This window comes from Bombina bombina, chromosome 6 (assembly GCF_027579735.1).
Source record: "Bombina bombina isolate aBomBom1 chromosome 6, aBomBom1.pri, whole genome shotgun sequence".
NCBI lineage: Eukaryota > Metazoa > Chordata > Amphibia > Anura > Bombinatoridae > Bombina > Bombina bombina.
The window spans coordinates 42,420,501-42,445,395 of NC_069504.1; the positions used below are offsets into that span (position 1 = coordinate 42,420,501).

The window sequence follows — 24,895 nt, forward strand, 5'->3', positions numbered from 1 at the left end:
CTGCTGCACGGATCTGAGCACGGGTAGTCACAGGGTTAACATCAGCGGGACCCATGGGAGCATAGGCAGAAACAAGGGGGACCAAGGTATTTCCAAGGAGAACATCAGCTGGTAAATCCTTCATGACCCCCACATTCACAGGTCTAGCGCCCCCTCCCCAATCCAAATGCACCCTGGCAACAGGTAGGCGGAACACAGTGCCCCCTGCTACCCTCACAGCTACAGTGTCTCCTGTGTGCTGTTTCTCAGACACCAAGTTCTTTCGAAGCAAGGTCATGGTAGCACCAGTATCCCGTAGACCACTGACCTCCTTCCCATTCACTTTAACCAGTTGCCGGTTATTCCGGTGGGCAGCTTGCACAAGGTCTGCCTCATGTAGGATGCCCCAGCATTCTTGCGCCTCTACGTAGCGGGCCGCAGGCTGAGGGTTACGTGGGATTCTGCCGGCGGGTCTTCTCCAGGACTGTGCTTGGTTCGCTGCGTTTAGGGGACACTCTGGTCTTTTGTGCCCTAGTTGCTTACATCCAAAGCACCGAATAGGTTGTGAGTAGCCCCGCGAATTGAACCAGGCTCTCTGAGGGTAGTTCGTGGCCCGAGACCGTGTGGTATAGCGGTGTGCTGGGGGTTGGTAACTGGCAGGTGCTGGGGTGACTGGGGGTCTGTACTCCACTCTGGCAGGGGGCTTAGTGGTAGCAGTGTCCAGTTTGCGGGCATCCGTATACTCATCTGCCAAGCGAGCCGCTTCATGCAGGGTGGAGGGTTTACGGTCCCGAACCCACTCTCGAACTCCTGCGGGTAACTTGTCGAAGCAATGTTCCAACAGGAATAGCTGCAGCACCTCTTCCCCAGATACGGCTTGGCACCCCGCTATCCAGTGAGCTGCTGTGCGGTGCACCTTACATGCCCACTCAAGGTAGGAATCACCAGCCAATTTAACAGTGTCTCTGAACCGCCTCCGGTATGCCTCCGGTGTAACCGCATACCTGGAGAGCAGAGCCTCTTTTACAGTATTATAATCCCCGACTTCCTCATCTGGAATGGCCCGAAAAGCCTCACTGGCCCGGCCGGATAATTTTCCGGATAATATCGTGACCCAGTCCTCTGCGGGTACCTTGTGTAGTGCACATTGCCTCTCAAAATCCGCAAGGTACCCATCAATCTCTCCTTCTGTTTCCAGGAAGTTTTTAAAAGCTGCAAAATTTACTTTTCTCTTTTCCACTGGGGTTCCTGTGACTTGGGCTGCTGCAGCGCCGCTTTGGCGAAGTAGGTTGGCCTCCACAGCTGCTATGACCCGGTCGATAATTTCCGCAGATGGGTTGGGGCCATAATATGCCAGTCTTATTTTAACTGCCCGATCAAAGCTTGCTTCTTCAGGGGTTCTGTCTGATATGCTGGGCCCATTGGTTCCTTCTGTCCCTGGTACTCTTTCCATCTTAGTCAGTATTGTAATAATCCCCCTCTTCCTGAGGTTACTGGCTTGTGTAGTTGCTCTTCTGGGCGATAAGGTTCATTCCGTCGCTTGCCACCAATGTTACGGTACCAACTGTGTACCAAGGGTTAACCCCAGATGAACAATGTCCTGCATAGACAATCAGCAATTCACAACCCAGCCAGTTTCAGGTTTAAAACAGAATGACAACTTTATTTGAAGGCAGCACACAGATTTATACAGGTTTTTGACCCCCCCTCAGATGGGGGTTGAAAGAATGTTGTACATTAGATAAAAGGGAGAAGCGCCCTTGACATGATACAATAGAATTATATTACTTAAATACTTTACTTAGGCAGATAACAACTTAAACACATTTGGCTTGTCTTATCACCTAGTGTCTGCTCTCTGAGGGTGATTAAACAATGGCCTGTTTATTACTTAAATGTAATTATAGCACACAATAACTGAGGCCAGAAAACCTGTCTTTAGAAATTAGATTCTTAAAGCTAAACACAGTTAACTCTTTCAGTCCTGACAGAAGGGTCTGTCACATACACATACATACAAATATATGCAGGCACACTTGCACTATACACACACACACATATAAACATATGCAGGCACACTTGCACTATACACACACACATACATACAAACATATGCAGGCACACTTGCACTATACACACACACATACAAACATATGCAGGTACACTTGCACTACACACACACACATACATACAAACATATGCAGGCACACTTGCACTATACACACACACATACAAACATATGCAGGCACACTTGCATTAAACACACACACACACACACACACACAAACATATGCAGGTACACTTGCACTACACACACACACATACATACAAACATATGCAGGCACACTTGCACTATACACACACATACAAACATATACAGGCACACTTGCACTATACACACATACAAACATATGTAGGCACACTTGCACTATACACACATATTCACACACATACACACATAGATATGCAGTCACACTTGCACTATACAAACACACACACACACACAAACATATGCAGGTACACTTGCACTATACACACACATACAAACATATGCAGGCACACTTGCACTTAGGGTTGCCACCTGTCCCTTAAAATACAGAACACTTATAAGTTACACATGCTGCAGGGTGTGCAGGGAGGAATATGAATAGTGCTGTCCAGAAACACAATACATGTTCCTCCCTGCATGCCCTGCAGCATGTGTAACTCATAAGTGTCCAGGAAAACATGGCTGAGGTGGCAACCCTACTTGCACTATATACACACATACAAACATATGCAGGCACACTTGCACTATACACAGATATTCACACACACGCATACATATGCAGGCACACTTCCACTATACACACATACACATACAAATATATGCAGGCACACTTGCACTATACACAAATATTCACACACACACACACACACACATATGCAGGCACACTTGCACTATACACACACACACACATACAAACATATGCAGTCACACTTGCACTATACACCTATTCACACACACATACAAACATATGCAGGCACACTTGCACTATACACACATAATCACACACACATACATATGCAGGCACACTTGCACTATACACACATATTCACACACATACACACACATACACATACATATGCAGGCACGCTTGAAATATACACACATATTCACACACACACACACATACATATGCAGGCACACTTGCATTATACACACACACACACACACAAACATATGCAGGCACACTTGCACTATATACACACACATACAAACATATGCAGGCACACCCACCCACATACAAACATATGCAGGCACACTTGCACTACACACACACACATATAAACATATGCAGGTACACTTGCACTATATACACATACATACAAATATATGCAGGCACACTTGCACTATATACACACACACATATAAACATATGCAGGTACACTTGCACTATATACACATACATACAAATATATGCAGGCACACTTGCACTATACACACACACACATATAAACATATGCAGGCACACTTGCACTATACACACACACATACAAACATATGCAGGTACACTTGCACTACACACACACACACATACATACAAACATATGCAGGCACACTTGCACTATACACACACACATACAAACATATGCAGGCACACTTGCATTAAACACACACACACACACACAAACATATGCAGGTACACTTGCACTACACACACACACATACATACAAACATATGCAGGCACACTTGCACTATACACACACATACAAACATATACAGGCACACTTGCACTATACACACATACAAACATATGTAGGCACACTTGCACTATACACACATATTCACACACATACACACATAGATATGCAGTCCCACTTGCACTATACAAACACACACACACACAAACATATGCAGGTACACTTGCACTATACACACACATACAAACATATGCAGGCACACTTGTTGCACTATATACACACATACAAACATATGCAGGCACACTTGCACTATACACAGATATTCACACTCACGCATACATATGCAGGTACACTTCCACTATACACACATACACATACAAATATATGCAGGCACACTTGCACTATACACACATATTCACACACACACACACACACACACACACACATATGCAGGCACACTTGCACTATACACACACACACACATACAAACATATGCAGTCACACTTGCACTATACACCTATTCACACACACATACAAACATATGCAGGCACACTTGCACTATACACACATAATCACACACACATACATATGCAGGCACACTTGCACTATACACACATATTCACACACATACATATGCAGGCACGCTTGAAATATACACACATATTCACACACACACACACATACATATGCAGGCACACTTGCATTATACACACACACACACACACACACACACACAAACATATGCAGGCACACTTGCACTATATACACACACATACAAACATATGCAGGCACACTTGCACTATACACACATATTCACAAACACACACATACATATGCAGGCACACTTGGAATATACACACACACACACACAAACATATGCAGGCACACTTGCACTATACACACATATTCACACACACATACATATGCAGGCACACTTGCACTATACACACATATTCACACACACATACATATGCAGGCACACTTGTACTATACACATATTTTCACACACACACACATACATATGCAGACACACTTGCACTATACACACACATACAAACATATGCAGGCACACTTGCACTATATACACACATACAAACATATGCAGGCACACTTGCACTATACACAGATATTTACACACACACACACACACACATACATATGCAGGTACACTTCCACTATACACACATACACATACAAACATATGCAGGCACACTTGCACTATACACACACATACATATAAACATATGCAGATACACTTGCACTATATACACACACATAGAAACATATGCATGTACACTTGCACTATACACACACCCACATACAAACATATGCAGGCACACTTGCACTACACACACACACACACAAACATATGCAGGTACACTTGCACTATACACACACACACACATATAAACATATGCAGGTACACTTGCACTATACACACACACACATACAAACATATGCAGGTACACTTGCACTATACACACACACAAACATATGCAGGCACACTTGCACTATACACACACACACACACACACACACACACACACACACACACATACAAACATATGCAGGCACACTTGCACTACACACACACACATACAAACATATGCAGGCACACTTGCACTATACACACACACACATGTAAACATATTCAGGTACACTTGCACTATATACAAATACATACAAATATATGCAGGCACACTTGCACTATATACACACACACATATAAACATATGCAGGTACACTTGCACTTTATACACATACATACAAATATATGCAGGCACACTTGCACTATATACACACACACATATAAACATATGCAGGTACACTTGCACTATATACACACACACATATAAACATATGCAGGCACACTTGCACTATACAAACACACCCACATACAAACATATGCAGGTACACTTGCACTACACACACACACACATACATACAAACATATGCAGGCACACTTGCACTATACACACACACATACAAACATATGCAGGTACACTTGCATTATACACACACACACAAACATATGCAGGTACACTTGCACTACACACACACACATACATACAAACATATGCAGGCACACTTGCACTATACACACACATACAAACATATGCAGGCACACTTGCACTATACACACACATACAAACATATGTAGGCACACTTGTACTATACACACATATTCACACACATACACACATAGATATGCAGGCACACTTGCACTATACAAACACACACACACATACACACACACAAACATATGCAGGTACACTTGCACTATACACACACATACAAACATATGCAGGCACACTTGCACTATATACAGATATTCACACACACACATACATATGCAGGTACACTTCCACTATACACACATACACATACAAATATATGCAGGCACACTTGCACTATACACACACATACATATAAACATATGCATGTACACTTGCACTATACACACAGGCACACATACATACATATGCAGGCACACTTGCACTATACACACATATTCACACACACACACACACACATATGCAGGCACACTTGCACTATACACACACACACACACACATACAAACATATGCAGTCACACTTGCACTATACACATATTCACACACACATACAAACATATGCAGGCACACTTGCACTATACACACATAATCACACACACATACATATGCAGGCACACTTGCACTATACACACATATTCACACACATACACACACATACACATACATATGCAGGCACACTTGCAATATACACACATGTTCACACACACACACATACACATACAGGCACACTTGCATTATACACACACACACACAAACATATGCAGGCACACTTGCACTATATACACACACATACAAACATATGCAGGGCGCAGGCACACTTGCACTATACACACATATTCACATACACACATACATATGCAGGCACACTTGGAATATACACACACACACATACAAACATATGCAGGCACACTTGCACTATACACACATATTCACACACACATACATATGCAGGCACACTGGCACTATACACACATATTCACACACACATACATATGCAGGCACATTTGCACTATACACACATATTCACACACACACACATACATATGCAGGTACACTTGCACTATACACACAAATACAAACATATGCAGGCACACTTGCACTATATACACACTTACAAACATATGCAGGCACACTTGCACTATACACAGATATTCACACACACACACACACATACATATGCAGGTACACTTCCACTATACACACATACACATACAAACATATGCAGGCACACTTGCACTATACACACACATACATATAAACATATGCATGTACACTTGCACTATACACACAGGCACACATACTCACACACACACATATTCACACACACACACACATATGCAGGCATACTTGCACTATACACACACATACATACAAACATATGCAGTCACACTTGCACTATACACATATTCACACACACATACAAACATATGCAGGCGCACTTGCACTATACACACATATTCACACACACACACATAAATATGCAGGCACACTTGCACTATACACACATAATCACACACACATACATATGCAGGAACACTTGCACTATACACACATATTCACACACATACACACACATACACATACATATGCAGGCACACTTGCAATATACACACATATTCACACACACACACACATACATATGCAGGCACACTTGCATTATACACACACACACACACACAAACATATGCAGGCACACTTGCACTATATACACACACATACAAACATATGCAGGCACACTTGCACTATACACACATATTCACACACACATACATATGCAGGCACACTTGCACTATACACATATATTCACAAACACATACATATGCAGGCACACTTGCACTATACACACATATTCACACACACACACACACATACATATGCAGACACACTTGCACTATACACACACATACAAACATATGCAGACACACTTGCACTATACACACACACACACATACAACACACACACACATACAAACATATGCAGGCACACTTGCACTATATATACACACACACACATACAAACATATGCAGGCACACTTGCACTATATATACACACACACACATACAAACATATGCAGGCACACTTGCACTATATACACACACACATACACACATACAAACATATGCAGGCGCACTTGCACTATATACGCACACACACATACAAACATATGCAGGCACACTTGCACTATACACACATATTCACACACACGCACACACAAACATATGCAGGCACACTTGCACTATACACATATATTCAAGCACACACACATACATATGCAGGCAAACTTGCACTGTACACACATATTCACACACACACTTGCACTATACACACATATTTAAACACACACATACATATGCAGGCACACTTTCACTATATATACAAATATGCACACATCCACACACATACATATGCACACACATGCATATACAAACGTATTTACATATGAGCACACACACACATACAAACATGCACACATCCAAATTCACACACAAGCACACACACAGAAACATACATATGAGCACACACATGCACATACACATGAGAGAACAAACACACATGCAGGAAGACAGAGACACATACACATGCACACAGGCATCTACACACATACAAGCACACATATTCACATACATACATATGAGCACACAGACACACACACACATGCAGGCACCCACACACATGGACCAATCCACATGTACGCAGGCACCCACACACATATAAATGCACACACATACAAGCATACACATTCACATATAGATACATACATATGAGCACACAGACACACATACACATGCAGGCACACACAAACACACATGGACCAATCCACATATACACAGGCACCCACACCCATAAATACACACATGTGCACAGACATACATATGTATGCACAAGCACATGCACATGTGACCCCTTGGCTGCTACAGAGGACTGCAGTGCAATGTGTATATGTGTTATAGTGCTATTTGGCAGCAAATAGGTTAATGCCACTACATTACTTTTTCATTACTGAATGTATAAACAAATGTGTACTTAATAAATAGTGATAATTATACATTGTTATTCTTAGTGTTAACTGATAACAATACACAGCAACATGAATAATATTAATGGTGCAATAATTATATAAATTATAAAATGTTTATAAATGATAATAAATTATAATAATAATTATATAATTATATATACATTTTAATGCAATAGTTACTGAAACATGTCTATTACTGTATATAGTATGGCTTTTACTTTTAAGGAGAACATTGCAAGTAAGTAAAGAAATAGGTGGATTGTTGTTTTATATAAATTGAGCTTTAACATGTTAATAAAAAAAATAATAATATTTATAAATATATATAAAGATGGCAGTTTTGCTTACCGGACTTCCAGGTTCACCAGCTTCACCCTGAATAATGGAGATATTTCTATTATCATCAACTGTCCAAAATCGGGGTTGATCAGACAGACAGACAGATAGAGTAGATGAACAGACAGATACATTCATAAGTCAAGGAGCTAGGTTGTGAAGATAAAAAACAGCTACAACAAGAGGTTATGCATGGATTTGTTAGACTTAAGAGGGCATGAGAATGTAAGCACTGTTTTATATGAAAAGGCAGAAAATAAATAACAGAGCCACCTTACAAGGGGTGAAGGTGGTAGAGGTGCTATATACGTATGACATAAAAGATATAATTAGGCGTAAAACGGTTATGCCTGTGCAGCTGTCGCTGTCGGTTTATGTGTGAGCAAACAATGGGCCAGATTACAAAGTGTGTAATATTTAGCACTTTAACTTGTGCGCAAACGCCGCTGAAAGTAAACTGATAAACTTTTATTACATATTGAAAGTAATTTTTTTGCACGTGAGCGAAACCTGACACACGCTAACTTCAGAACTTCGGCTATTGCAAATGCGATAACGCATTTACTTCATAGACTTTAAAAAAAAAATACTTATTGCTTGTGTGCTAACCTGACACCGCGGTAGATCTACAGCGCTAAAACCAAAGGTAGTTATGAATATTTTACATTCCAATGTTCTTCACATAGAAGAAAATATTTTATTATTATGTTTTATTTTTAAATACTGTATGTATATCAATATAGACCTGATTAATAAAAAAATATATATATATATATATATATATATATATATATATATATATATATAAATATATACAGGCATAGATATATAAAGATATATATAAATATATATATATATATATATATATATATATATATATATATATATAGGAATATATATTTAAATAATACTAAGAACATTTTCTACAATTTGTACAATTTGAAGAACATTGGAATGTAAAATATTTACAGTAAATACACAGTAGAACACATTATAAAATATAAAAATGTAATAAAAAATATTTTTCTTGTTTTAAGGCATTTGAGTGGAAAGGGCTCCAAATTGTATATATGTGTGTCTCTACATGTGTATATATGTGTTTATATATGTAAGTATACATATAATATATATATATATATATATATATATATACACACACCCATACACATATTTAGACATATACATACACATGCATACGTACTTAATATCCCTTTCCATTCAAACATCTTATACATATATATACCATATACCTTTTAACGCTTATAAAACATTTTAATAATATTTAAATGATTAATTTTTAGCAGATAGTGTTTGTATGAGTGTACTAGTTTATTTAAGTGTATTTATATTGTGTTTGGTGTACATTTTTTTTAAACTCTTACTCTATACGCTGTCTACTCTTGCGCTAAACCGTTGTGTGCTAATTTAGTTTGCACTTGAGCAAATGTGTTTATTTTCAACTTGTTATATGTCTGCAAGTTACCGCAGTCATGATACTGGTTATTGCGACCCTCGCTAACAATAGCGCCACTTGTAATCTAGCCTAATATATTTAATATTTCTCACAATGTTAGAATCATCACCGTGCATAACATGAGAGTACAGGGGATTCCATCAATGCAAGACAACACAGAACTCAATCTTTTAAAGCAAGCACCTAAGGTGGATATCTAAACTTTCCCTACACGCATTCAAGTTTAATAGAAATTGTTTGCCAGCCCAGTGAGGGAGTCAGTTTTCTTCTGCCAACAATAAAGAGGGCACCGTGGACATGACATAAAACAACACAGAGGATGTACTATAGGTGCTGGGGGGTCCCTGACACTAGATACGTTTTATTTATCCCCCTCTTGCAAAAGTACTGAGTAAGGGAATGCAATAGGAAGGCATTTATAACCAGTAGCAGATATCTGAGTGCTACCACTCACACTTGTGTGATAAAGCCACCTAATTAATTGACGATTTTCCTTGACTTGGGGCACTCTTGTAATTTTCTTGATAAAGAACAATTTCTTGTCTGACCCAACAATGCAATACCAGGGCAGGTTCTGACTGTCATGGCCGTCTCAGAATCATGACTTAAAGTGCAGACAATGGGAACTTTTTGCACAAACCTTTATTGAAAGTCCAGGTATCCCCTGAGTTCCTGGAAATCCTGGATGTCCTGGAGGGCCAGGGAGGCCAGGAACCCCCGGCTGACCTTTGGATCCCTGCAGATACAAATATGGTTAACAAACAAGTAGTAAAGCAAGTCACATGGTCAGAAAATGCTAATTAGACCTGGAGAGAGGTTACATTGTGCAAGGGACATTGCTAATGAACACATTGTCATCATTCACAAGTACTCCATAGTCAGGTTAACAAACAGACCCTTAGACAAGTCAGTCAGTTCTCACTGTGAGTGAAGATGCCCCAGGCAGCTGGCTACTTTGACTAATGGCTAAATCCTACCTTGCAGGGGTGTCGCTAGGTTAAGCGCATGGGCATGTATAATGGCCACCAACCATTATGCTATGCCCCACAAAACTTGCCATTTAATTACATACAAACCAAGTATTAGTTTGATCTCAGGAGCCATACTGTCTGAAAAAATACAAAATGTATATAATTAACCTAAAGGAATATAGCCTTATCAAAGTGACTACTAGTTTCCGTGTATGGGAGAACAAAAGGATGTCTAATTTACTATTTTTCGTATTTTGGAAAATAAAACAAGAGTGGGACCTAGTGAATTAGGAACATAATAGTTTACAAAAATAATTTAGCCTTATTATATTATAATGGTTAAAGATAACATTGAGTCTATCACAAAGAATGAATTTTATAAGCAGGGTCAGCATTTGCATGTAGAAATGTATCAGTGTTTACACCACAAAAGGGGGATTGGAACATGTGGAGAGGAAGACGCTAGACGACTGAACACTGAACAAACACCAGACATACATATGGAGGCAGCCCACCCAGCTATAAAGGAGTTAACCTGAGAAAAGACCCAAAAGCTGAACATTCTAAATCTCAAGAAGATGAGCCACATTATTAAGTATACAACTTTTACTGACTTTACATAATGATACACATGATATGGCAAACTTTTATATGTAGATTATTACTGCAACATAAAAATCAATACTCTTACTTTTGTTCGTCAATGCCTCCTCATATGTCAGATATTAATTTTATATTTAAATTAAATCATTACTTATTACAACTAAGATAATTATTTTAATAGCCAAATAATTACTGTTTTGAAATATAGTTTAATTAAACTATATAAATAAATTAGTATTTGTGAAAATATCCAAATTTAATCACAATTTGAAAATTATATTGACATATTTTCTTCACACACTTCTGCATTTGCTATTTTTGTTGGTATTTTATAAAATGATTGCAAATACTTTCATTCATTGTATAATCCAAATACAGGTATATAATCATCATAGTTACTGGTTTAGTAGTTTTATTAGGAAATAGTTATGCAAATTGTATTGGTATTGTTGTATTTTTCTGATATAACATAGATTTGCTAGTCAATAGTACATTATCACAATCAGTTTCAGTACTGCTGGTTGCATGTTTCTATATGTTGCTTTATTATTGTTTCATTATTGTTAATACATTGTATTTTTACTTATTATATATGACTAGCATTAAAGTGATGGCAAATCCAAGCGTTTAACAAACACTAGGATTTACCATCACTAAAAATAAAGCTGAGTTTAACTTATCAGTTACTAAAAAAAGGGGGCTAAACTCACCCTGACTGTGCCGCTGCACCTCGCTAAACTCAGCTAAGCTCTAGCCGCCCATAGCACATCGCTCTTCTACCAATGAGGTGACATTTTTACCTCTAAACCACTAGCCGTGCGTGTCATCTGACAGTGTTCTGTTTGCTAGCATGGCTATTGGTTTAGAGGTAAAAACGTCACCTCCTTGGTAGAAGAGCGATGTGCTATGGGCGGCCGGAGCTTAGCTGAGTTTAGCGAGGTGCAGCGGCACAGTCAGAGTGAGGTTAGCACCCTTTATTTAATAATGATGACTTAAACTCCACTTTATTTTTAGTGATGGTGTCATGAATACCTCATGATTTAGATGCTAAGGGGTTAATTCTCTTTAGCCTGCGAGCTAAAAACAGTTGTTTGTTTTTTAAGAAGAACTGTGTGCTGTGTTAGGTATGTATATGATATCCATTTGATATGCCAGAACCCCTAATAAATAGTTTCTAAGTCCCATTTGACTAAATATTATCATATAGGCATTGGTGCATTCAGCCAGTAAAAGTGCCGGCTCTATAGACACAGAGCAGTGCTTCTTCCCAGAAACCAATAAGGTCAATAAAGGGACATGGGTACAATGTAAATATGTGTTTAAAACATTTTATAACATTAGTTGAAGGGAAATATGGCAACCATGTCATATTTGGTATCAAACTGATTCTCACAATGTAAATAAGAGATTGCCCTTCTGTCTATATAAAAATGGATGTATCTAGCAGAAATTATAATGTGTTCTCTGATTTCAGCCAAAGGTACTTAAAGTTTATTGATTGTCGCAAAAGATAGGGGGTTTCCCAGCCAGCCCCTGCAAAGGGCGTGAGGTCAGACAACCTGATCTATTGAAAAAATGTATAAGGGTCTTGTGTTTTAACACTGAAATTGTCATTTTTACATGGGAGGCTGTATACCAACAGAGTTAGAGACCATCTTTTCCTGCCAATCTCCCTGGCACAGATACCAAGACTAGTGAAGTAAGGGTTCTGTTTGTTTTCTCATTTTTATTTTAAAAACTGTTTGCTTGTGTAATTCTATTTGTTAATGTCTTTTTATTATTAATGCACTGTGCTAATTTTTCGCATAATAAACCTTCATTTATTAAGCATTTGTCAAATATTTGAACCATGTTACTGAAAGAGACTGGTAGTAGTAAGACTGTATATTGTATGTGAGATCTGTACAACAGAAACGTTTAGATAATTATGCTTGGATTTGAAAACAATTCCATACACGCCATTGAATACCCATGTTCCGCCCATTTTACGTTTTGTATTTTGTACTTAAATTACAAATTTCTCTGTTTTTTCTACGTCCAGTATACTTAAATTACAATTGGTGCTGTGCATATTTATTACAATTTAATCCTGTTTAATTTACATACAATTTTAAAAAAAATTATAAAATTAAATTTATTGTGAATAGTTATAAATTTTTGATGCACCTTAAAAATAAAAAAATGTTTCTGGGTACTTTTAGTATAATTATTCCTTTAGTATGATTTTTAAAATTACAATTTTCATTGTGCACTTTTGTAATGTACCCATCTCCTTCCCATATGGAAATGCAGTATACGACGCCTTAGCAAGACTACCTGTTTTCACAGTAAAAAGAAAAAAAAGAATTCCACCAGGGAAGTAGAAGTACTGGTGAGCATTGTTATAGAATCTCACCAGCCCAGAGAGCTTTAGATCATTAAGCCCTTAATTCATTGTGTTGTTTTATAAAACATTATTCAGAGCGTTATTTTATTAATTGTTCTATATACAACACCAATTCCAAAAAAGTTGGGACAGTATGGAAAATGCAAATAAACAAACTAGAAGAGTCATTTTAAAATTCGATTCTGCCTGTACTACATTGAAAATACATTGGCCTAGATTACGAGTTATGCGTTAACATTAAAAAGCAGCGGTAATAGGTCCTAACGCTGCTTTTTAATGCCCGCTAGTATTACAAGTCTTGCAGGTACAGGTGTACCGCTCACTTTTTTGGCCAGACTCGGAAATACTGCAAATCCACTTATGTCAATTGCGTATCCGATATTTTCAATGGGACTTGCATAGCGCCGGTATTACGAGTCTGACCAAAAGTGAGCAGTAAACCCTATACTGACAAGTAGTTAAGAGTTTTACACTACAACGCTGTAGCATAAAACTCTTAACTAAAGTTCTAAAAAGTACACTAACACCCATAAACTACCTATTAACCCCTAAACCGAGGCCCCCCCAAATCGCAAACACTAAAATAAATATTTTAACCCCTAATCTGCCGCCCCATTGTCGCTGCCACTATAATAACTTTTTTAACCCCTAAACCCAAGTCTAACCCTAACACCCCCTAACTTAAATATAATTTAAATAGATCTAAATAAAATTACTATAATTAACTTAATTATTCCTATTTAAAACTAAATACTTACCTATAAAATAACCCTAAGCTAGCTACAATATAACTAATAGTTACATTGTAGCTAGTTTAGGGTTTATGTTTATTTTACAGGCAACTTTGTATTTATTTTAACTAGGTACAATAGTTATTAAATAGTTATTAACTATTTAATAACTACCTAGTTAAAATAAAGACAAATTTACCTGTAAAATAAAATCTAACCTAAGTTACAATTACACCTAACACTACACTTCAATTAAATTAATTACCTAAATTAAATACAAATTATTACAATTAAATAAAATTATCTAAAGTACAAAAAAAACACTAAATTACAGAAAATAATAAAGAAATTACAAGATTTTTAAACTAATTACACCTATTCTAATCCCCCTAACAAAATAAAAAAAGCCCCCCCCCCCCAATAAAAAAGCCCTACCCTACACTAAATTACAAATAGCCCTTAAAAGTGCCTTTTGCGGGGCATTGCCCCAAAGTAATCAGCTCTTTTACCTGAAAAAAATTACAATTCCCCCCCAACATTAAAACCCACCACCCACACAACCAACCCTACTCTAAAACACACCCAAGTCCTCAACGAAGCCAGGAGAAGTCTTCATCCAAGCCAGGCGAAGTGGTCCTCCAGACGGGCAGAAGTCTTCATCCACACGGCATCTTCTATCTTCATCCATCCGGCACGGAGCGGATCCATCTTCAAGACATCCGACGTGGAGCATCCTCTTCAAACGACGGCTAAACATAGAATGAAGGTTCCTTTAAATGACGTCATCCAAGATGGCGTCCCTTCAATTCCGATTGGCTGATAGAATTCTAAGGTAGAAAAAATCCTATTGGCTGATGCAATCGGAATTGAAAGGACGCCATCTTGGATGACGTCATTTAAAGGAACCTTCATTCTGTGTTTAGCCGTGGAAAGAAGAGAATGCTCCACGTCGGATGTCTTGAAGATGGACCCGCTCCGCGCCAGATGCATGAAGATAGGAGATGCCGCCTGGATGAAGATTTCTGCCCGTCTGGAGGACCCCTTTGCCCGGCTTGGATGAAGACTTCTTCTGGCTTCGTTGAGGACTTTGGCCCGGTTGGGTGAAGACGTCTCCCGGTAAGGTGATCTTTAAGGGGTTAGTGTTAGGTTTTTTTAAGGGGGGATTGGATGGGTTTTAGAGTAGGGTTGGCTGTGTGGGTGGTGGGTTTTAATGTTGGGGGGGAATTGTAATTTTTTTTCAGATAAAAGAGCTGATTACTTTGGGGCAATGCCCCGCAAAAGGCCCTTTTAAGGGCTATTTGTAATTTAGTGTAGGGTAGGGCTTTGTTTTTTGTTTTTTTATTTTGTTAGGGGGATTAGATTAATTGTAATTAGTTTAAAAATCTTGTAATTTCTTTATTATTTTCTGGAATTTAGTGCGTTTTTTTGTACTTTAGATAATTTTATTTAATTGTAATTAATTGTATTTAATTTAGGTAATTAATTTAATTGTAGTGTAGTGTTAGGTGTAATTGTAACTTAGGTTAGGTTTTATTTTACAGGTAAATTTGTCTTTATTTTAACTAGGGAGTTATTACATAGTTAATAACTATTTTATAACTATTGTACCTAGTTAAAATAAATACAAAGTTGCCTGTAAAATAAAAATAAACCCTAAGCTAGCTACAATGTAACTATTAGTTATATTTTATATATCTTAGGGTTTATTTTATAGGTAAGTATTTAGTTTTAAATAGGAATTATTTAGCTAAATGTAGTAATTTTATTTAGATTTATTTAAATTATATTTAAGTTAGGGGGGGTTAGGGTTAGACTTAGGTTTAGAGGTTAATAACTTTATTATAGTGGTGGCGACGTTGTGGGTGGCAGATTAGGGGTTAATAAATGTAATTAGGTTGCGGCGACATTGGGAGCAGCAGATTAGGGGTTAATAAATATAATGTAGGTGTCTGCGATGTTGGGAGCAGCAGATTAGGGGTTCATAAGTATAATGTAGGTGGCGGCGGTGTCCGGAGTGGCAGATTAGGGGTTAATAATTATAATGTAGGTGTCAGGGCGGCAGATTAGGGGTTAATAAGTGTAAGATTAGGGGTGTTTATACTCGGGGTTCATGTTAGGGAGTTAGGTGTAGACATAACTTTTATTTCCCCATAGGAATCAATGTGGCTGCGTTAGGAGCTTTACGCTGCTTTTTTGCAGGTGTTAGGTTTTTTTTCATCCGGCTCTCCCCCATTGATTCCTATGGGGAAATCGTGCATGAGGACGTTCAGCCAGCTCACCGCTAACGTAAGCAGCGCTGGTATTGAGTTGAGATGTGGAGCAAAATTTTGCTCTTCGCTCACTTTTTTGCGGTTAACGCCAGGTTTGTAAAAACCCGTAATACCAGCACTGTCTGTAAGTGAGCGGTGAGCATAAACTGCTCGTTAGCACAGCTTCTAACGCAAAACTCATAATCTAGGCGATTATTAACACAATGGGGGATATTTATCAAAGGTCTGGCGGACCTGAACTGACAGTGCGGATCAGGTCCACCAGACCTCGCTGAATGCGAAGAGTAATACGTTCTCCGTATTCAGCACTGAACCAGCAGCTCTTGTGAGCTGCTGGTGCAATGCCGCCCCCTGCAGATTCATGGCCAATCAGGGAGGTGTCAATTAACTTGATCGTACTTGATCGGGTTGAATTGCGTCAATGTCTGTCCGTCTGCTCAGAGCAGGCGGACAGGTTATGGAGCAACGGTCTTTAGACCGCTGCTTCATAACTGCTGTTTCTGGCGAGCCTGCAGACTCACCAGAAACATGGGCTCTCAAGCTCCATCCGGAGCTTGATAAATGGGCCCCATTATTTGATGTTTTACTTTGTGAATTTAATGTATTTTTGAAAATATACGCTCATTTCAAATCTGATAACTGCAACATATTCCAAAAAAGTTGGGACAGGGGCAATTTATGACTAATAGTGATGTGACAAGTTGAAAACAGAAGGTGATGTGAAACAGGTGAGGCAATCGTGTAAACACAGTATATAAGGAGCCGCCAAAAAAGGTTTAGTCCTTTAAGAGCAAGGATGGGTCGAGGCTCGCCAATCTGCCAACAGATGCGTCAGCGAATAATCCAACACTTTGAGAACAACATTCCCCAACAACGAATCAGTATAATTTGGGGCATTTAACCTTCTACAGTGCACAATATAACTAAAAGATTCAAGGAATTCTGACAAATCTCAGTGCGTAAAGTGCAAGGCCAAAAACCACTTCTGAATGAGCACTGTCAGATGTCGCTGTCTCAAAAACCATCATGAGTCTGTAATGGATTTCTTGACATGGTCTCGGGAATACTTTGGTAAACCTTTGTCAGTCAACACCATTTACTGCTGCATCCACAGATGCAAGTTAAGGTTTTAATATGCAAAGCAGAAGCCATACATCAATACTGTCGAGAAGCACCTCCGACTTTTTTGGGCTCGGTCTCATCTGAGATGGACAGTAGCACATTGGAATCATGTATTGTGGTCCGACGAGTCAACATTTCAAATAGTTTTTGGACTATCCAAGCTGTTATCAGCATTTGGTCCAAAAGCCAGCATCTGTCATTGTATGGGTTTGTGTCAGTGGTCATGGCATGGGTAACTTGCACATTTGTGACAGCAGAAAGATATGTATACATTTATGCAAAAAGATATGTATACATTTTGTAGCAACATACGCTGCCATCCAGACATCATCTTTTCCAGGGACGTCCCTGCATTTTCCAGCAGGACAAACCACATTCTGCCCATATTCCAAGCGAATAGTTGCGTAAGCAGAGAGTGCAGAAGCCTGCCTGCAGTCTTGACCTGACTCAGATTAAGAATGTGTGGCGCATTATGAAGCGCTAAATAAGGTAACGAAGGCCCCGTAAATTGGGCAGCTGAAGACTGCATAATGGATGGGGAAAATTCCACTTGCAAAACTTAACCAACTGGTGTCTTCAGTGTCCAAACCCTTAATAAGTGTTATTAAAAGAAAAGGTGATGTTACACAGTGGTAAACAGTCGACTGTCCCAACTTTTTGGGAGTTTGTTTCAGTCATCAGATTTGAAACTAATGTATATTTTCAAAAATACATTACATTCACAAAGTAAAACATCAAATAATGTGTTAATAATGTGTTTTCAATATTGTACAGGGTGAATTGAATTTTCAAATTACTCTCTTGCTTGATTTTATGCATTTTCCATACTGTCCCAACTTTTTCAGAATTGGGGTTGTAGTTTGGGGTACAAATACCGTTAAACATTTTACCTATTTTGTAGAAACCACTATTATCATGATGGATTGCGGCAGTTAGATTCATGCAGATGTTTTCTTAGAATTGCACTTAATTTATACACAATATTATAGCTACATGTTTACCGGAGATCCAGGTATCCCACGACCAGAAAGACCATCAAGTCCTCCTAGGACATATCCTGGCTCTCCCTAGAAGAGAAGATAAACAGACCTAAGACCCAAATGCAATACACTTTCTTACAGTATTTTTTAACGCACTCTTATTTTGACAAAAAAAATTCCTTCTCTATAGCTTACCATTTGGAACAAAAAAAGTAAGTTTCAGTCTTTAATGTGTTTATATCAACAAATATGTTTCTGGATCTGTGGACAGCATACTGAAATATGCTCATCTGAACCCCCACATTGCATAAACATACATGCTGGCACTAACTACACATGAAAAATAATAAAATGTAATGCAGTTTGTGACTACCTAATTTATAATTATATATCTATATGTAAAAAGTAGCAAAAATAAACCATAATGCTACCACTTTCAGAAATTAAACAACAACAAATAAAAGATTGCTATAGCATAAGATACAGCAGGACACAGGAAACCAAGACATTGTTGTACGTGATGCAAAGTTTCAAAATTAGATAAAAACCACAACATGCGTATAAAGTGAAATCACTCTTTAGAAAGGCGATTTTTTTTTTTTTTTTTTTCAAAGGCTTTATTGGCGAAATGTGATAAATACAAAACATTGATGCAAGTACAGTATGTCATTCAGGCGATTTTTATTTTTAGCAGGATTGCTACTCATGTATCACAAAAACCTCATGTCACATATTAATACCATTTCACTCACGTAGTCATTTAACTAATATGGGCAAGTTAGTTTGTGCTTTTGCTCACACGCAAACAGCGCCAAAAATAAACTTTTACAAGTAAAATGTTTGTGTGCGAGCGAAACCTGACGCACGATAACTTTGCATTCGCAAAAGCCTAAATAAATAGTGGCACTATCTAGTTGGCTAACCGGATTATATAGCATATTCTATAGAAATTTCAGGTAGACTTGTACCTAGAGCCACCTGGTGCTACCCACTCCTAATTTTATAATTTACCAAAAAAGGAAGGAGAGCAGAACAACTAGTTCTTATTATAAAGATTAAAATCTACAAATAGGAGCATATAGGACAATAGTGAGGAAAGTGGACCAAATAAATATCCCAAATAGAACTGATAGCTTCTCACCTCCAGGTGGCAAAAAAAGGCCTTGTTCAGGTAGGATAAAAAGTAACGCCATCTGTAGAACATTCGGGGGTATTGTATGACCCCACCTAACACTGTGCCCAATGACCGACATATTGTCCAGTATTCTTGTAAGTTTTCCATTATAGATGGTAAAAAAACAGAAGAACTGTAAAATATTCTTGTTGAAAGCTCACCCTATCTCCTTTTGGTCCTGGATGTCCTGGATACCCCTGGGGTCCCTAATATTAAAAAAATAAAATAATAATTAGCAGCATTATATTTGTCTCTGGCACAAAAAGGGTTAAACACTTTAGCCTGTTTTCCATTGCCGTTTTAAACTGTGTAAACTGGTGATTACAAGCGTCCCCTTTAAAGTCTATGGAGATGTTTCATGTTATCACCAGTTCCCCCAGACCTCTGTAGGGTAATGGGAAGATTAAACAGATCTATATTTACTTCCATAATCTTGATTTAAAATCATTATGATAAACATCAAATTGACAGTGAATAAAAAAGTCATTTTATGCTTTGTCTTTTATTTTGATAAACTATTGATACCAATAAAATCTTCCTCTAAATTTGTTCAACCAATGACCAAAAGTGTGTAATAAATTATATAGATAAATATACACAGTTCCTTGTTGAGTGTTTCTGTCTCTGTGTATAAATCATTCATGGAAAAAAAGTATAATAGATAGATGATAGATAGATAGATAGATAGATAGATAGATAGATAGATGACAGATCGATGATAGATAGATAGATAAATATATATACTTACAATGTCCCCTTGAAAACCTTTGTGACCCTAAAAGAAAACAAAAGCAGACAGTAAGTACAAAATGGTAACAACTTACAGTAATTTGTCTGCTCTGTTACTAACTTATACTGGCTCTGTTTCATTCAGTCAGAATTTCTGTGCAAAAACAGGGGTTTCTTTTTTTAAGGAATCCCTATCCATTAAAAGAGCAGATATCTGACTTTTAAATGTCTCAAAATAACAAACAATATAACATGAACATCTATTTACAAACATTATTAAATTAAAAAAACAGGTTTAAAGGAATAGTAAACACCAAAAATGTTATTGTTTAAAAATATAGATAATCCCTTTTTTACCATTCCCCAGTTTTGCATAACCAACAATTATATTAATATACTTTTTACCTCTGTGATTACCTTGTATCTAAGCCTCTGGAGACTGCCCCCTTATCTCAGATCTTATGACAGACTTACATTTCAGACAATTAGTGATAATTCTTAAATAACTCCATGTGCATGAGCACAATGTTATTTATCCAAAACACATGAACTAAAGCTCCCTCTAGCTGCTAAAATCTGTCAAATACTTTCAGGTAAGAGGCGGCCTTCAAGGGCTTAGAAATTAGCATATGAGCCTACCTAGGTTTAGCTTTCAACTAAGAATACCAAGAGAACAAAGCACATTTGATGTGTCAGGTAAATTGACAGGGACACTGAGTCTTCCCTTTAGTTCAGATATGCTTAGAATCCCAGGATATAGTTATTTAACACTGGCATATGATAAACATGATATGGCACAAAGTCTCTTTGAACATTCCCAATGTACACATCCCTGTCTAGAAAAGACACTGGCACTGGCAGGCAAGTGGTAATATTGTGACTTTAAAGTTCATATGAAATAAATTCTCCATATAATTTGCAGATATATGTAATATATGCTCAGGATTGGTTTGAATGTACCAATAATATATATATATATATATATATATATATATATATATATATATATATATATATATATATATATATATATATATATATATATATATATGTCTAGGAGATATGCCTAATGCCTAATATACTATATTAAATAAGTATTAATAAATAACTATATTGATATTTAAAATATTTGACCAACAACATTTTTTTTATTTTCAGAAAATCTGATGTACCAGTGAGGTTTTGAAATGAATACATACTATATAAGTTGTACTATGACTGTTATTATAGATATGAGTCCATACTCTTAAACTTTATTAAGGAATGTCTTCTGGTATTAGTTCCAAAAGAATTATACTTACAGGTATGTATATGATATAAGAATGACTAGAAAATAAATGCATACTTGGTCAAATTAAACAGCCAATATAATATTAACCAAATACTTAAAACTAAGAAATAAAAAGTATATTTGTATGTACACTTTATGAAGAAATATATAAGAAAAATGTATATGTTTTTGTAGTTGAAAAGCAGTTAATATTTTACTAATAAAACTACATTCCAATTCCTGTTGCCCCCCCCCCTGGTGGTCGAGTCAAGCAATACAGCCAGAGGTACTTGATTGGTTGATTAAGTAACTGTCAGGGTGCCAGGAATCAGACTGAGACGAAAAGTGCAAAAAAAAATCACACCTTTATTAATAGCAAAAAATAATAAAAAGTCCACAAGTCAAAAAACAAGCCAGGAGTCAAAACCAGAGCTGGTAGTCAGACGAGCCGAGTCAGGAGCCAAAGCGAGTAGTTAGACGAGCCGGAATCAGGAACAAGGAAAACAGCAGAGTCAGGAAAAAGCCAGGGATCAGGAACCAGGAAGGACTTCAGGCAGCCAGGTAATTCACAGGAACTCTCACAAACAGGTCTGAGACAACGCAAAGGCAAAGCATACTGAACAGAGGCCCTTTAAATAATAAGTGATGACATCACAATTCTGAGACTGCATCCTGTCTCACACAGATGATGCACACCAGTGTGGCCATAAAAGGAAGTGCAGGAAATGAGCAGCATCCCCCACAATGCACCATAGTCAGGAAGAGAGGTAAGTAAAATGGCTGCCAGCAGCACATGGCAAACACAACAGGGAAAAAACCCTGACAGTAACCAGATCTGCAAAATTACCAGATGCATTACCAAGGGCCTATGAGAGGTGAGCTCAGACTCAGAGCGTTTTCATTGTAGTAGTACTGCAGCGAGTAAAGCCAGCAGAAAGCTTGGATATATTGGTAGAAGGATTTGCAGCAGAAATAGTAAGGTTCTAATGCCACTTTATAGATCATTAGTTAGGCCTCATCTTGAGTATTGTGTGCAGTTCTGGAGGCCATATCTTCAGAAGGATATTAACAAACTTGAATCTGTGCAAAGAAGGGCTACCAAAATGGTAAATGGTCTACAAAATCAAACTTACCAGGATAGTCTCAATGACCTAAATATGTATAGCGTATAGGAGAGAAGGGAAAGAGGTGATATGATACCAACTTTCAAGTACGTTAAAGGGTTTAGCAAAAATGAGGCTTTGGGTATTTTACATAAAAAGGAAAATTCAAGAACAAGGGGTCATAATCTCAAACTGAAGGGTAGTAGATTCAAGAGTAATTTGAGGAAGCGCTTCTTTACAGAAAGAGTGATTGATTTATGGAATAAACTTCCTCAAGAGGTAATAATGACAAACACTGTGCTATCCTACGAACTAGATAAGTTTATACTTTTAAGTCATATCGGGCAGACTTGCTGGGCCTATGGCTCTTATCTGCCGTCAATATCTATGTTTCTAGGTTTCTATTATGATTAAGTAATGGAGGAGGAGTTTATCACTGATATAAGCTCTACACGAAGGAAGAGGTGGTTGCCCTTCTGCCTGTGCTACTATTTTTTACACTGACTGACCTGCTGCCTGGAATATACAGTCTTGTAAGGCAAACCCTGTTGGATCCCTCTTTTTTGGAAAATAGATATTGGGCTCACTTCACTTCCAAAATTGTGCGAATCGTCCTTTGTATGACAGTGAAAAGATCTCTGAAGCTGAAACTCTTAAATTGGTTAACTGGTAACGTATAGCGATTGTTAAATATTTTTAATAGACTTTAGCAAAGATATTCTTTATAGAAATAGTGAAATAGCTGAAGCTTAAAGGTAACACATTTATAAGTTAAGATTAAGTAGATCAGGGTATTCTATATAAATAATTATACTCGCACTTAGTAAACATACTAAGAATAGGGTTTTATATTCCATACTTATGAATAACTTTTTAGTTACTGGTAATATATCTTAGAAATTGGCTATATAATATTTATTATTGCTGTCTTGGTTAATATATTAGCTTGTTAATAGTGTTAAATCTCTATGGTTGATTATCTGAAGT

At 37.6% G+C, this 24,895-nt stretch overlaps 1 protein-coding gene across 1 annotated transcript in view; it reads right to left on the reverse strand.

Moving 5' to 3' along the window:
* The window catches only part of LOC128664316 (collagen alpha-1(VII) chain-like), a 913,939-nt gene that overhangs the window by 630,176 nt on the left and 258,868 nt on the right, over nt 1–24,895 (reverse strand). Inside the window, exons 32-36 of the mRNA XM_053719156.1 lie at nt 21,555–21,581; nt 20,968–21,012; nt 19,654–19,719; nt 11,210–11,305; nt 9,108–9,134 (exon numbers count right to left, since the gene is read on the reverse strand). Coding sequence (XP_053575131.1) covers nt 9,108–9,134; nt 11,210–11,305; nt 19,654–19,719; nt 20,968–21,012; nt 21,555–21,581 — 261 coding nt within the window. The remainder of the gene's footprint in view (nt 1–9,107; nt 9,135–11,209; nt 11,306–19,653; nt 19,720–20,967; nt 21,013–21,554; nt 21,582–24,895) is intronic.